General features: G+C 48.9%; 1 protein-coding gene across 1 annotated transcript; it reads left to right on the top strand.

The window, feature by feature from the left end:
- The first annotated feature begins 227 nt into the window (after window positions 1-227).
- Window positions 228-14802, top strand: KPTN (kaptin, actin binding protein). The gene is made up of 12 exons (XM_081922189.1): window positions 228-646; window positions 1820-1902; window positions 2910-2994; window positions 4247-4301; window positions 4549-4624; window positions 4712-4785; window positions 5779-5888; window positions 6746-6859; window positions 8950-9022; window positions 9558-9693; window positions 11673-11870; window positions 14310-14802. Exons 1-12 carry the CDS (start codon window positions 301-303, stop codon window positions 14448-14450), a joined length of 1491 nt encoding a protein of 496 aa, XP_081778315.1. The 5' UTR covers window positions 228-300; the 3' UTR covers window positions 14451-14802.
- Window positions 14803-15713: the final 911 nt, after the last annotated feature.

Genomic DNA, 15713 nt, shown 5'->3' with positions numbered 1-15713 from the left:
GACGTCCACACGTGTCGGCGATGGGGATATTACAATATTGAGTTTGGCGTTTTTATGTTGCAAACCGCCCTATGATGGTGGTGATAATCATAATAATAGTAATAATAATAACGAAGGCGCCGGGCAACGGGAAGGAGCCTAAAGAGGCCATCTTGGAATCGGGCATACGTCACAGGCCCGCGACGCCTCCTGGCCCGGCGACGTCCCCTTCGGAAAGCCCCCTACCCCTTTTTACCTCCGGCTCTCCAATAATGGTGGGGAAGGGAGGACGGGGCTGCCCGTAGCGGTGCCTGAGCCGGAATGGATCCCTCCCGGGAATGCCCGTTTTCGGAGGACAGCTTCACCCGCTTCTCCTCCCAGAGCAACATCTACGGGCTGGCCGCGCTGCCCGGGGCGGCCCGCGGGGGCGGGAGGGGCCCGGGGCAGGAGGATTTCCCCAGGGCGGGGCTGGGGCAGGAGGAGGTGGGGGTCTCCGAGGGGCCAGGGACGGGTCTGGGGGTCCCTGTGCCCCCCGGGGGGAGCGGGGACGGGCCTGGGGGGCTCCTGGCTGCCACCCTGAAGGGGAAAGTGATTTATTTCCGCTACCAAGACCTGAGGCAGAAGCTGCGCCCCGTGGCCAGGGAGCTGCAGTTCACCTATATCCCAGGTAAGGAGGCAGGTGGGCTCAGTGGGCGGAGGGGGGCAGTCTGTGGGTTGGAGTGAGGGACCGGGTGACCCAGGTAATAATAATAAATAATAATAATAATAATAATAATAATAATAATAATAATAATAGTAAAAGGTAAAGGGACCCCTGACCATTAGGTCCAGTCGTGGCTGACTCTGGGGTTGTGGCGCTCATCTCGCTTTACTGGCCGAGGGAAGCGGTGTACAGCTTCTGGGTCATGTGGCCAGCATGACTGAGCCGCTTCTGGCGAACCAGAGCAGCGCACGGAAACGCCGTTTACCTTCCCGCCGGAGTGGTACCTATTTATCTACTTGCACTTTGACGTGCTTTCGAACTGCTAGGTTGGCAGGAGCAGGGACCGAGCAACGGGAGCTCATTCAGTCGCGAGGATTCGAACCACCGACCACCTGATTGGCAAGTGCTAGGCTCTGTGGTTTAGCCCAGAGCGCCACCCGCATCCCTAATAATAATAATAATAGTAATAATATGGCTGAGTTTCCCCAGCCACTCTGGGCAGCTCCCAATCGAGTGTTAAAAACAATACAGCATTAAATATTAAAAAACTTCCCTAAACAGGGCTGCCTTCAGATGTCTTCTAAAAATAGGATAGCTGCTTATTTCCTTGGCATCTGATGGGAGGGTGTTCCACATGGTGGGCGCCAAACCGAGAAGGCCATCTGTCTGGTTCCCTGTAACCTCACTTCTCGCAGTGAGAGAACCGCCAGAAGGCCCTCAGCACTGGATCTCAGTGTCCGGGCTGAACGATGGGGGTGGAGACGCTCCTTCAGGTATACAGGACCGAGGCCGTTTAGGGCTTTAAAGGTCAGCACCAACACTTTGAATTGTGCTCGGAAACGTACTGGGAGCCAGTGTAGGTCTTTCAAGACCGGTGTTATATGGTCCCGGCGGCCGCTCCCAGTCACCAGTCTAGCTGCTGCATTCTGGATTAACTGCAGTTTCCGGGTCACCTTCAAAGGTAGCCCTGCTCTTCCTCTGCTGCCCCCCCAAACTCCACCCCCTAGGAGAGGAAATCTCTCAGTTCAGCATTTCATTCATTTCCCTCTCTTCTTGTGTGATCTTTGTTGGATGCTAACTGCTGGCAGCTGATCTCCATTAGCCCATGGTCTCCTTGTGTGTCCCTTTGCTTCTCAGTTGATGCCGAGATTGTCTCCATTGACACTTTCAACAAATCACCTCCCAAAAGGGGTTTGGTGGTGGGGATCACCTTTATTAAGGTAGGTGTGGCTTTCATCCCTTTGTGAAATGATGCGTCACTTGGTGTGTTCTTCACAAGCAGTGCTTTTGAAAGGTGGAGACCTAATACTGTATACGGAGGTGACATGCAGGGAAGAGATCTCAGACGTTGACATCAGGGAATAATAATACTGTAATAATAATGATAAAATTTCTAGTATGCCACTCAACTGAATTGGTTGCCTCAGACACTCTGGGCTACTTTCAACAAAATCTAAAGGAAAACAATGAAACATCAAACATTAAAAGCTTCCTAAAATAGGGCTGCCTTCAGATATCTATGGAAAGTCATAGGATTGCTTATCTCTTTGATATTTGATAAGAGGGTGTTTCACATGGGGGGTGCCACTACTGAGAAGGCCCTCTGCCTGGTTCCCTGTAGCTCCACTTTTCTCAATGAGAGAAGTGCCAGAAGACCCTTGGAGCTGGACCTCAGTGTCTGGGCTGAGCTATGGGGGTGGAGACACTCCTTCAGGTATACAGGGTAGGTCCTCACAAGAAAAGGTAGTCCTTTAGGTATTGGGGCCTCGGAGGATGTGCTGTTCCATTTTGGCCGGTCCTGCTTCCAAGAAGACACGCCTTGGGTTAGGTTGTAGCTTAAATTAACACAATGGTTTACAATTCTCGTCCTCAGGACAACCACTTTACAGCAGTACTGGTGTGATTGGCGGGTATTTAGTGAATTTGCTAATTCATATTGTTTTGAATAGCTGTATTTGTTGTACTTTCATTTTATATAGTTTTTGTACCTGCTTACTGCTTTCAGGGCATCTGGGCCAAAAAGCAGTATGTAGGTAAATGAGGACATAACATAGCTTATTACTGGATTAAGCCCCATGACAGCCTTCCTTGGCCTGAAAAAGGAAGACTAGATAGAACTTTGGTTTGATCCAGTAGAACGCATCTTTAAGTAATTATGTGTACTGCAAAGTCTTCTTGATGTGAAATGAACTTGCAGCTTTGCCTCTTTATCTTCCCATCTCCACAGGATTCCGGCGACAAAGCCAGCCCCTTCCTTAACATTTACTGCGACTATGAACCAGGCTCAGAATACAACTTAGATTCTATTGCACGTGAGTCTTCAGTATCTGTTTTTCCCACCTAACCCTGAAATCAGTGCCCAAAGTTCCCTCCAATGTCTTCTGTTATCTCCCTGTTAATCTTTGAAAACTCTTGTCCTGGAAGCAAAATACATCAAAACTGCTTAGAAAACCCTCACAGGTGTAGGAGTCAAAGTGCAGAATTTGGCGCGAAACAAAGCAGTAGTATCTGCTACCATATTCAGAGGGGTGGGAAGTTGGAAGTTAAAAGCCATTAGGTATTCTAGTTAGTTATGCCAAGGTATGAAGCCCAGCATACACGGCATGTTCGCATTTTCAACAGAGAAGACTTCTGAAGCTATCCTCCCAGTGGACTAGCACCTTAAGCTCTTAAAAACGCAATCGCTCAGAATTCCAAATTGGGTAATATCAGACTCTTGAGAGCTACAACTTCCTTTTGATTTTGGTGATGATACAGTGGTACCTTGGTTTTCAAACAGAATGTTCGAAAACCAAAGCACAGCTTCTGCTGCAGTTGGAAGCTGCGGCAGACGTTTGGCTTCCAAAAACCATTTGAAAACCAGAACTTCCGGGTTTCGATTGTTCGGGAGCCGATTTGTTCGGGAGCCAAGGCGTTCGGCTTCCAAGGTACGACTGCACTTCCCCTGGGGCATGTTCATGATCCAGAGAAGGTTGATATAATAGTAGTAATAGTAGTAGTAGTAGTAATAATAATAATAATAATAATAATAATAATAATAATAATAATAATTTATTTATACCCTGTCCATCTGGCTGGGCTTCCCCAGCCACTCTGGTCAGCTTCCCAAAAAAATATTAAAATACTGTAATACATCAAACATTGAAAGCTTCCCTAAACAGGGCTGCCTTCAGATGTCTTCTAAAAGTCTGGTAGTTGTTGTTCTCTTTGACATCTGGTGGGAGGGCTTTCCACAGGGTGGGTGCCACTACTGAGAAGGCCCTTAGTATGGTTCCCGGTAACTTGCCTTCTCGCAGGGAGGGAACCGCCAGAAGGCCCTCGGTGCTGGACCTCAGTGTCCGGGCAGAACGATGGGGGTGGAGACGCTCCTTCAGGTATACTGGACCGAGGCCGTTTAGGGCTTTAAAGGTCAGCACCAACACTTTGAATTGTGCTCGGAAACGTACTGGGAGCTGTACTGAAACGTACTGAATGTATATTATCTCCCTCCCCCCCTTACTATGGAGCTATGGAAACTGGGCATATATTTTCTTGTTTTCAGAGAGTATTTTTCTTTCTATCCAGAGAGCTGCTTGAATCTGGAACTGCAGTTTACCCCATTCCAACTGTACCATGCAGAGTACGTATACCACTCGCCCTTTCTCATCTCTCTCTAAAACAAAATCCCTCTTCCTTGCTTGTCCCTTTTTCCTTGTGTGTCATTCCCACCCCCCCTCCCCCCGCTAACCTGTGGCCAGAGACTGCCCTATCTTAACTGCGCAAGCCACTCTGGGAGCCCTTTTGGCTGAAGAGCTGGATACAAACACTCTAAATAAATTACAAAGCTCTTTAAAAAGAAAAAGAAAATGCTTCATCTCTTGTCGCAGAGTCCAGGTTGCTGACCAGCCGGAGACGGTCTTCCTTTTGAGTGGCAATGACCCTGCGATCCACTTATACAAAGAGGTGAGGCCACCAGATGAAGGCAAGATTTGGTTTAGCCTTTGCGTTGGAGGCGCCCTGATGCGACTGCATTGCTTCTCTCCTCTGTAGAATGAAGAGCTGCACCAGTTTGAGGAGCAGCCTGTGGAGAACCTCTTCCCTGAACTCAAGGAGCTGCCAAGCAAGTAGGAAGACTGGTTTGCTATTAAAAACAAGAGAAGGGAGAGGGGGAGAGAGAGCTGGTATGGGGAGAGCAAGTTTTGGTACTACTGTATGTGTGTGTGTGCGCAGGAAGGAGGCTTACAGAAGCCTCTCCTCATATTTACAGGACCGCCTCTCCTGGTATGCCCAGCAGAGGACCTTAAGCTCCATGAATAATCATAATTTAGAGGTCCCGGGCCCTAAGGAAGTCAGATTATCCTCCACCACGGCCTTCTCAGTGATGGCTCCGACCTGGTGGAATGCTCTGTCCCACGAGACCAGGGCCCTGCAGGGTTTAACTTCCTTCTGCAGGGCCTGTAAGACAAAGCTATTCCACCTGGCTTTCAACTTGAACATAACCTTATCTTTTATTCCCCTTCCCGGTTCACCAGATTACGAGATTACTGCTCTTAACCACTACACCACACTGGCTCACAATCTAATGTTTATTGGATGGATTTCCCCCCTAAATTGATTCTTGATTTTATTGTTATTTACGCTTTATACCGTGTTTTATGCTGGTTTTTTTTGCAGCATCAATTAAGTGTTTTAAATTTGTTGTTAGCCGCCCTGAACCTGGTTTTCTGAACCAGGAAGGGCGGGGTATAAATAAAAATATTTTATTATTATTATTATTCTATTATTATTATTATTACCTTAAAAACAGCACAAAAGGAGGAGGGATGGGGAGGGAGGAGGGGAAAAGCAAAACCGTGCACTAGGTTTTAGGTGCCGAGGCTTGCATCCAACCTTGGTCATACTTGGAGAAGACACTTAGAAATGGGCATGACCAACTTAAGTATGTAAGTTTCAGTGGGGTTACTCGTGAGGGGCTACTCATGAGTAGAGATCAGTTGCACTCCTTGCCTCCAGGGGCGGACTCTACATCCCCCATTCATCCTTCATTCTCTCCGATCTCTGTTTTGCCCAGGAAACCACCCACTTCATTGATCCTTGCCCTCCTCTCTTCCTTGCAGCGTCCTCTGGTTAGATGTGTACAACATTCCAAACTCAGGGCAGCGGATCACGGCCTTTGGCTGCCAGAGCGGCTACATCCGAGTCGCCCACGTTGAACCAGCCAGTCGAGGTAAGCTTCCTTTATTTGTGATGTTTTAAAAGGGGGTTGGCAAGTTTCTCTGCTCATTGTGGAATCTTTTTGGAGGGAGGGATCTGGCTGTGCAAACATCCTAGGCTTCAGCACTTGGTAGACTAGCTTTTGACAGCCAGCCTGCAGGAGCTGACGGGAGTTGTAGACCGAAACAGCTGGAGGGCTCCAGGCTGGCAAAGGGTGAAATCGAAAGGCCCCGTATGAGAAGCCCCTATCACTATTGGCATTCCACCGGCTTTGTTTAAGCTGGCATTGCCTTGAATGTGAACTTTCCTGATCTATTTAATTGTCTTTAAGTGCTGTGCTTTGTCACTGTTTTATTGTAAATTTTAATTATAGCTGTTTCTATGGAACTTTAAAAATAAAATGTGTGTGTGTGTGTGTATATATATATATATATATATATATATATATATATATATATATATAATAATTGATTTTATACTTGTAAACTGCTTAGTCTCCATCTTGGGGGGGGTAAGTGGCATATAAATATTCCTAGCAGCACCTTTCTTGAAGGCTGAGCCGTTGTGGTGTTGGCTGACTGTCCCCTCTGCCCCTACACCAGTGTGGTGTAGTGGTTAAGAGCTGTGGACTCGTAATCTGGTGAACCGGGTTCGCTTCCCCGCTCCCCCACATGCAGCTGCTGGGTGACCTTGGGCCAGTCACACTTCTCTGAAGTCTCTCAGCCCCACTCACCTCACAGAGTGTTTGTTGTGGGGGAGGAAGGGAAAAGAGATTGTTAGCCGCTTTGAGACTCCTTCGGGTAGTGATAAAGTGGGATATCAAATCCAAACTCTTCTTCTTCTTCTTCTTCTTCCTTCCCTCTGCCCAAGTGGTGCTGCAGAGCTGGAACATCCAGCAAGACGGTCCCATCTCCAAAGTCCTGGTGTTTGCTCTGCCAGCTTCCTGCCCTCCAGGCGACCCCTCAGGAACCGTGGCTTCAAATGGTAAGAAACAAGAGGGGGCCATGGGCTTCTCTGCAACCTCAGGTGGAGATAAGGCAGGCTTTCCCATGCTGGTGCCTTCCGGGCAAATGGTGGAGTCCCAACTCCCACCATCCCTGATCATTTCCTCTGCTGGATCGGGGTGATGGGAGTTGAAGTCCGCCAGCATCTGGAGGTGGCTTGTGGTTGGCTGTCAGGGGCGGGTGCCAGGAGCAGGACAGTAATAACTCAGACAGCATCAGTGTAGTTAACTCTTTAATCAAAGAAACAAGCAGCTCAGGAAACCAGGCCTAGGGAGCACAGCAACTCTTCCCGTTAGATCTTGTCCCAATGAGGCAGTTAGAATCATAGAATCCTAGAGTTGGAAGAGACCCCAAGGGCCATGGAGTCCAACCCCCTGCCAAGCAGGAAACACCATCAGAGCACTCCTGACATATGGTTGTCAAGCCTCTGCTTAAAGACCTCCAAAGAAGGAGACTCCACCACACTCCTGGGCAGCAAATTCCACTGTCAAACAGCTCTTACGGTCAGGAAGTTCTTCCTAATGTTTAGGTGGAATCTTCTTTCTTGTAGTTTGGATCCATTGCTCCGTGTCCACTTCTCTGGAGCAGCAGAAAACAACCTTTCTCCCTCCTCTATGTGACATCCTTTTATATATTTGAACATGGCTATCATATCACCCCTTAACCTCCTCTTCTCCAGGCTAAACATGCCCAGCTCCCTTAGCCGTTCCTCATAAGGCATCGTTTCCAGGCCTGTGACCATTTTGGTTGCCCTCCTCTGGACACGTTCCAGTTTGTCAGTGTCCTTCTTGAACTGTGGTGCCCAGAACTGGACACAGTACTCCAGGTGAGGTCTGACCAGAGCAGAATACAGTGGCACTATTACTTCCCTTGATCTAGATGCTATACTCCTATTGATGCAGCCCAGAATTGCATTGGCTTTTTTAGCTGCTGCCACGTCACACTGTTGGCTCATGTCAAGTTTGTGGTCAACCAAGACTCCTAGATCCTTTTCACATGTACTGCTCTCAAGCCAGGTGTCACCCATCTTGTATTTGTGCCTCTCATTTTTTTTGCCCAAGTGCAATACTTTACATTTCTCCCTGTTAAAATTCATCTTGTTTGTTTTGGCCCAGTTCTCTAATCTGTCAAGGTCGTTTTGAAGTGTGATCCTGTCCTCTGGGGTGTTAGCCACCCCTCCCAGTTTGGTGTCATCTGCAAATTTGATCAGGATGCCCTTGAGTCCATCAAGTTGCGCGGACTGAAGGTCCCTGTCTTCCCACAGTTGCCTAAGCTTCTTCCTTGCTTGGGTTCTTCCCAAGCAACCTGAGACTCTGTCGGTGTGGCTTCCTGTGTTCCACCCTCTTCATACCTCTTCTGGTTCTGGGAGCCCTGCGGGCGGGGATCCGGTTGCAGCGGGAGTGGGAGACGCCCTGGTTTCTTCGGCAGCCTGCCTTATCTCTGTCTCCTGGCCCCTCTCCTCTCCTGCCTCTGAACAGCTGTCTGCCACAGCCTCTTCCTGCTCACTAAACCCTGTTGCCTCTTCAGCTTCTGACACCACCACCTCCTCCCAGTCTTCTCCCTCTGACCACTCATTGTTGTCCCACCAACGCTCCCCAGGCTCTGAGTCTTCTTCTCCTGGGGTTTCCCCAGCTGGTAACTCTCAGCATCCTTTTTCATGCAGCCAGCCCATGACATAGCTGATGTGTAGGATGAGAGGCTGTTTAGCTCGAGCCTCAACAGCAGGGGTAGGCAACCTAAGGCCCGTGGGCTGGATCCGGCCCAATCGCCTTCTCAATCCTGCCCACGGATGGTCCGGGAATCAGCCTGTTTTTAGATGAGTAGAGTGTGTGCTTCTATTTAAAATGCACCTCTTGGTTATTTGTGGGGCATAGGAATTCGTTCATTATTTTTTTCAAAATATAGTCCGGCCCACCACATGGTCTGAGGGACGGTGGACTGGGCCACGGCTGAAAAAGGTTGCTGACCCCTGCTCAACAGCATTTGGGAACCGTGCAGGTAGCTCCGCTCTTTCTCTGGTGTGGGTTTCTTCTGTCTGTGTGTTTTAAACCTTTATATCTTCTCCTGCAGGTAATGCTGGCCCCCAGGCTCAGAGCTACAGTGTCCTTGTCACCAGCACTCTTGAACTGTCTGTCGTCTACAGGTGAGTGGAGTGTTAAAAACAACACAGCATTAAATATTAAAAACTTCCCTAAACAGGGCTGCCTTCAGATGTCTTTTAAAAATAGGATAGCTGCTTATTTCCTTGACATCTGATGGGAGGGCATTCCACAGGGCGGGCGCCACCACCGAGAAGGCCCTCTGTCTGGTTCCCTGTAACCTCACTTCTCGCAATGAGGGAACTGCCAGAAGGCCCTTGGAGCTGGACCTCAGTGTCTGGGCAGAACAATGGGGGTGGAGACGCTCCTTCAGGTATACAGGACCAAGGCTGTTTAGGTCAGCACCAACACTTTGAATTGTGCTATTACTATTACTTCTCTTGACTGGGTCATCGCCATCTGCTGCCTCGTTATTCATATATGGCAGTGGGTGGTATCCATCTATGTTTTACTCAGCATAGGCCTATTGAAGTTAATGGACCTGCCTTAGCTGTGGTCATGAATTTCAGTGTGTCTGCTCTAAGTAAAACTTGGTTGAATACCACCCAGTGTTGTTGTTTATTCCTTCCCCCCTTCCAGGAATGTGCTGCAGAGAGGCCTGGACGATCAGCTGGTCCTTCCCTTGAGTGACCAGTATGACAGCGTCCTGTGTGCCCTCGTCACCGACGTCAACTTTGACCGTGAACCAGAGATCCTTCTTGGCACCTATGGGCAGGTCAGCAGTGAGAGATCCGCCTTCACCCACCATGTTGGCTTGGATGGGTTTAGGGTCGTAGGGTGCTCCTACTGGGCAGCCTTCTCCAATTTGGCATCCTCCATAGGTTTTTGTTTATGTTTATTTATGTGTTTTAAACCTAAACTGTGCCCCACTGTTCCTCGCCAGGGGCTGTTACCAGAAAGCAACCCATGAAAACAAAAATATGAAAATTGCAAATGATAGCTCAGACTGCCACCTGCAGGCCAGACTCCAACAGCCTTAAAAACCCTGTACAAACAGGCAGATCATAGAATCAAGAAATGTAAAGTTGGAAGGGAGCCTGTGTCATCTAGTCCAATAATAATAATAATAATAATAATAATAATAATAATAATAATAATAATTTTTATTTATATCCCGCCCTCCCCAGCCGAAGCCGGGCTCAGGGCGGCTAACAACACCAAAGTAGTGCAACATTATAAAAACATTATAAAAATTAATTAAAATCAAAATTGATGGCAACCATAAAGTTTTGTAAAGATTGCCAAAGGAGGGAGTCAGGCTGCGCGGAACAGCTCTGTCTTGCAGGCCCTGCAGAAAGATGTCAAGTCCTGCAGGGCCCTAGTCTCTTGTGACAGAGCGTTCCACCAGATCGGGGCCACAGCCGAAAAAGCCCTGGCTCTAGTTGAGGCCAGCCTAACCTCTCTGTGGCCTGGGACCTTCAAGATGCTTTTATTTGAAGACCGTAAGTTCCTCTGTGGGACATACCAGGAGAGGCAGTCCAAGCCTGTGGAGTGCAGGAATCTCCACTAAAGAATCCTTGACCACTGGCCTTCCAACCTCAGTTAAAAAGCCTCTAGTGAAGGAAAATCCACCACCTACTGAAGGAGTCTGTTTCACTGTCAAACAGCAGTTCCCATCAGAAAATTATTCCGAGTGTTTACTTTGAATCTCCTGTCTTGTAACTTGAAGCCATTGATTCGAGTCCTACCCTCCAGAGCTGGAGAAATCACGCTTGCTCCCTCTTCCATGTGACAGCCCTTCAGATATTTGAAGATGGCTCTCATATCTCCTCTCAGTCTCCTCTTTTCCAGGCTAAACATACCCAGCTCCTTCAACCGCTCCTCATCAGGCTTGGTTCCCAGACCCTTGATCAGGGGTCAGCAACCTTTTCCAGCCATGGGCTGGTCCACCGTCCCCCAGACCATGTGGTGGGCTGGACTATATTTGGGGGGGAAAGTGAACGAATTCCTATGCCCCACAAATAACCCAGAGATGTGTTTTAAATAAAAGCACGCATTCTACTGGGACGCGGGTGGCACTGTGGGTTAAACCACAGAGCCTAGGACTTGCCGATCAGAAGGTTGGCGGTTCGAATCCCTGCGACGGGGTGAGCTTCCGTTGCTCGGTCCCTGCTCCTGCCAACTTAGCAGTTCGAAAGCATGTCAAAGTGCAAGTAGATAAATAGGTACCGCTCCGGCGGGAAGGTAAACGGCATTTCCGTGCACTGCTCTGGTTCGCTAGAAGCAGCTTAGTCCTGCTGGCCACATGACCCGGAAGCTGTACGCTGGCTCCCTCGGCCAGTAAAGCGAGATGAGCACTGTAACCCCACAGTCGGCCACGACTGGACCTAATGGTCAGGGGTCCCTTTACCTTTTACACATTCTACTCATGCAAAAACACCAGGCAGGCCCCACAAATAACCCAGAGATGCATTTTAAATAAAAGCACACATTCTACTCATGTAAAAACATACTTATTCCCTGATCGTCCGTGGGCTGGATTTAGAAGGCATTTGGGCCGCATCTGGCCCCCAGGCCTTAGTTTGCCTATCCCTGCCCTTGATCATCTTGGTCACCCTCCTCTGCGTACCTTCCAGCTTGTCAACATCCTCCTTAAATTGTGGTGCCCAGAACTGGACGCAGCAGTTTGTCAGTATCCTTCAATGCTCATTGGTTGATCACAGGAAACATAACTAGAATTCCTTGGTCTTCTAGGAGCTTTTGTGCTACAAGTACCGGGCCCCAGATGCTACAGCGGGAGTCCAGCCCTCCAGCCCATCCGACGGGGAGTTCCACCTGCTCTGGCAGCGCACTTTCCCCAGCCCCCTCCTCTGCATGGAGTATGTCGACCTCACCTGTGACGGCCTCTGCGAACTGGTGGTGGTGTGTCTCAAAGGGCTGCATATCCTCCAGGTGGGTGTATTGGGGGTAGGGGTGGTGTTGCCACTGCCTTTCTCAATGTTGGGTCCCCAGGTGTTCTTGAACTGCAGCTCCCATCATCCCTGGCCGTGGGTCCTGGTACCCAGGAACGATGGGAATTGTAGTCCCAGCAACGGCTGGAGACCCAGGTTCGAGAGAGGCTGCCGTACCTCATCCATTTCAGGTTTTCGACTTCATTTCATTTCCTTTTTCTCCAAAACACTTTGCGGTTTTCACGTATTGCTGCAAGAAGCACCCAGGCCTGGTTTTCACTACCCCTGTGGCAGAGTAAGGACTGCGCAGTTTTCCCCTTTGTATTCCTGGAAGCCAGAGGGTTGGGTACTTCGAATATTTTAAAGGGCAACGTTCAGTGAAGAGGCCTGCCATATCCCTGAGGACTCATCCTGACCTAGCAATGCCTTCTTCCTTGCCCACTGAGCAGAGAGAATAAACAGCCATCTGAAAGTGCCTAATAAATTAAAGAGAAGTTATCCCAAATAACTTCCAGCCAGATTTGCATTCTTTAAATGCAGTGAGTTGGCAGAAAACCCAGATCCACAGGTGTCAAATCTGGTTAGAGCTGCCAATTTTTGTTTCTGACACATTTTTTTGGGGGGGGAAACACCCCCAACCTTCCATTTAAAAATTCAGCTTCATGTGCTGACATTTTTTTCCCCCATTCAGCAAAGCCTAACATTGCAAACCCGTTGTTTTTTTTATTCCCAGTCCTAGAATGTTGGGTAGGTCTGACTCAAAGTGTCACAGCCCATCATTCCTGTTTGTTTATGTTTTACATTTATATCCCACTTCTCCTCCAAGGAGCTCAAGGTGATATACACGGTTCTCCTCCTGCTCCCCATTTTACCCTTACAACACCCCTGTGTGGAAAGTTAGGCTGAGAGGCAGTGAGTGACTCCAAGGCCACCCAGTGAGCTTCAGGGCTGGGGTGTAGATTCGAACCCAGCTCCTAGTCCAGCACTCTAAGCACTATACCACACTGATTCCTTCTGGGAGCTTCCTCCTTTTTGTTGCTGAGTGGCTGGCAAATTGCGCGGAGCCCTTTCAAGGCTTTGCTCACCTCCTTGCCACATATTGCCTTGTGCAACGACGATTCCCTTCTCTATTCACATTTATTGCCTTTGGTGTCCCCTGAAATGTTACGAAATTATTATATTATTATTATTATTTATTGAATTTACCGTATTTTTCGCTCTGTAAGACGCACCAGACCACAAGACGCACCTAGTTTTTGGAGGAGGAAAACAAGAGAAAAAATATTCTGAATCTCAGAAGCCAGAACAGCAAGAGGGATCGCTGCGCAGTGAAAGCAGCAATCCCTTTTGCTATTCTGGCTTCTGGGATAGCTGCACAGCCTGCATTTGCTCCATAAGACGCACACACATTTCCCCTTACTTTTTAGGAGGGGAAAAGTGAGTCTTATAGAGCAAAAAATATGGTATATACCGCCCTATACCTGGCGGTCTCAGGGCAGTTCATAGAATAAAATCAAGATATAAAACCACAAATACCTAATAAAACCACAAATACCTAATAAAAATACAAACAACAGCTCAATAGCCCTCCCCAAACCCCACATTTTAAAAGGGCATAGGATGTAAATCGGATCAGCCAAAGGCCTACTTAAAAAGGAACGTTTTTGCCTGGCGCCTAAAGGTGTATAATGTATAAAGGAGTATAATGAAGGCACCAGGCGAACTTCCCTGGGGAGAGCATTCCACAGACTGGGAGCCACTGCAGAGAAGGCCCCGTTCTCCTGTTGCCACCCTCCGGACCTCTCGATGAGGGGGCACACGAAGGAGGGCCTCAGAATAATAATAATAATAATAATCATTTTTTAATTCTACCCCGCCCATCTGGCTGGGTTTCTCCATCCACTCTGGGCGGCTTCCTACGGAATATTAAAATACAATAACCTATTAAACATCAAAAGCTTCCCTAAACAGGGCTGCCTTCAGATGTCTTCTAAAAATCTGGTGGTCGTTTTTCTCTTGGACATCTGGTGGGAGGGCGTTCCACAGGGCGGGCGCCACCACGGAGAAGGCCCTCTGCCTGGTTCCCTGTAACCTGGCTTCTCTCAGTAAGGCAACTGCCAGAAGGCCCTCGGATTTGGACCTCAGCATCCGGGTAGAATGATGGGAGTGGAGACGCTCCTTCAGGTATACCTGGCCAAGGCCGTTTAGGGCTTTAAAGGTCAGCAGCAACACTTTGAATTGTGCTCGGAAACGTACTGACGATCTCAGGGTCCGGGTAGGTTCATATGGGAAGAGGTGATCCTTGAAGTCTTGCGGTCCTGAGCCCTCGCTGCGAGGGACCATTCTTGATGAACGTAGGGATGAGCACGGAGCAAATTCCTTCAGATTAAAACCTGTCCTCTTGCTTTTCCCCCCACCCCATCTTCCTTGCCCCCAACAGCACAGCCTGACGCAGACGGCCGAGTGCCTCTTAGAGCGGCTCCGGTTGAAAGCGGCCAGCCGGGCGGCCCAGCCAGCGCTTCCTGCGCAGCGCCAAGACGCCAAGCCTGAGGATGGCGATGGGAGAGGACCAAAGGAATGATGGGTGTAGCTGCGCCCTCTTGCCTGTTCATTCTGCCCAGAAACCAGGGATTAGCAGCCTCCCGAGGGGACAGGACCTTCCGAGCTGTGCCATGGCACCGCAGAAGGAAACGAGGACCAAATCACTGGTTATGGTGCGCGGGAGTAAGGAGATGGGGGGTCCGCCCACGACCCCCCAAGCAACGTTCCTCGGCTGTGTCTTCTTGGCCTCTTGGCCCCAGGAAAGAAACCTCTTGTACGAGGATCCTTGTGAACCGTTGTCATTCCATCTCTCTCCCCTCTCCCCCGCCACTCTTCAAAAAGGCTGGCATGACCAATAACTCTATAAATAGGGAATAAATTTTGTACACTAAGCAAGATCTGCTCTCTGTGTTTGTGGCGAAGGCTGGTGTTCCTAATTCAAAGAATAACAGAATTGTTCCGCTGCTGAACTGCTCTTGCTGTCAGAAAGTTCTTCCTAAAGTTTGGGCGGAAACTCCTTTCTCGTCATTTGGCTTGGGCCCTGTGTCTTCGGCACTCCAGCGCAACATCTCTGGGTTGTGACTTGGCCATGCGGCTTAGAGTTGGGGTTGGGATCCCAGAGGCCACGTTGCTTATGAATTCCAACCACTAGCCCACACTGCCTGAAGAGTTCTGCCTTAAGCAGTCAGCTGGTGTTCGAAACTGAAGAAAGCTGTGCCCCTTCCAGGCAAGGTGGACGGGAAGGGGTAGAACATCTGCTTGGCATGCAGAAGTTTCCAGTCTCCACCTCTGGCATTTCCAGTTATGGCTAGAAATAATAATAATAATAATAATAATAATAATAATAATAATAATAATAATAATAAATGATAATGATTTATTATTTATACCCTGCCCATCTGGCTGAGTCTCCCCAGCCACTCTGGGCGGCTTCCAACAAAGATTAAAAACACATTAAAGCGTCACACATTAAAAACTTCCCTAAACAGGGCTGCCTTCAGATGTCTTCTAAATGTCAGGTAGTTGCTTATCTCTTTGACATCTGCTGGGAGGGCGTTCAACAGGGCAGGTGCCACCACCGAGAAGGCCCTCTGCCTGGTTCCCTGTAACTTGGCTTCTCGCAGTGAGGGAACTGCCAGAAGTCCCTCAGCGCTAGACCTCAGCGTCCGGGCAGAATGATGGGGGTGGAGATGCTCCTTCAGGTATACTGGGCCTTTGAGGCCGTTTAGGGCTTTCAGGGTCAGCACCAACACTTTGAATTGTGCTCGGAAATGTACTGGGAGCCAATGTAGGTCTTTCAAGA

Source organism: Podarcis melisellensis (assembly GCF_964234715.1).
Source record: "Podarcis melisellensis genome assembly, chromosome: 8".
In the NCBI taxonomy this organism is placed as follows: Eukaryota; Metazoa; Chordata; class Lepidosauria; order Squamata; family Lacertidae; genus Podarcis; species Podarcis melisellensis.
Note: the sequence above shows the minus strand (reverse complement) of the source record. Positions and strands in the feature narration are given on the sequence as shown.

What these genes read in the sequence shown, in the direction of transcription:
- KPTN (XM_081922189.1), top strand. Translation starts at nt 301, where the DNA reads ATGGATCCCTCCCGGGAATGCCCGTTTTCGGAGGACAGCTTCACCCGC. An exon ending in CAACTTAGATTCTATTGCAC is followed by an intron (nt 2,995 to 4,246) that starts GTGAGTCTTCAG and finishes CTTTCTATCCAG; the next exon opens with AGAGCTGCTTGAATCTGGAA. An exon ending in GAACTGTCTGTCGTCTACAG is followed by an intron (nt 9,023 to 9,557) that starts GTGAGTGGAGTG and finishes CCCCCCTTCCAG; the next exon opens with GAATGTGCTGCAGAGAGGCC.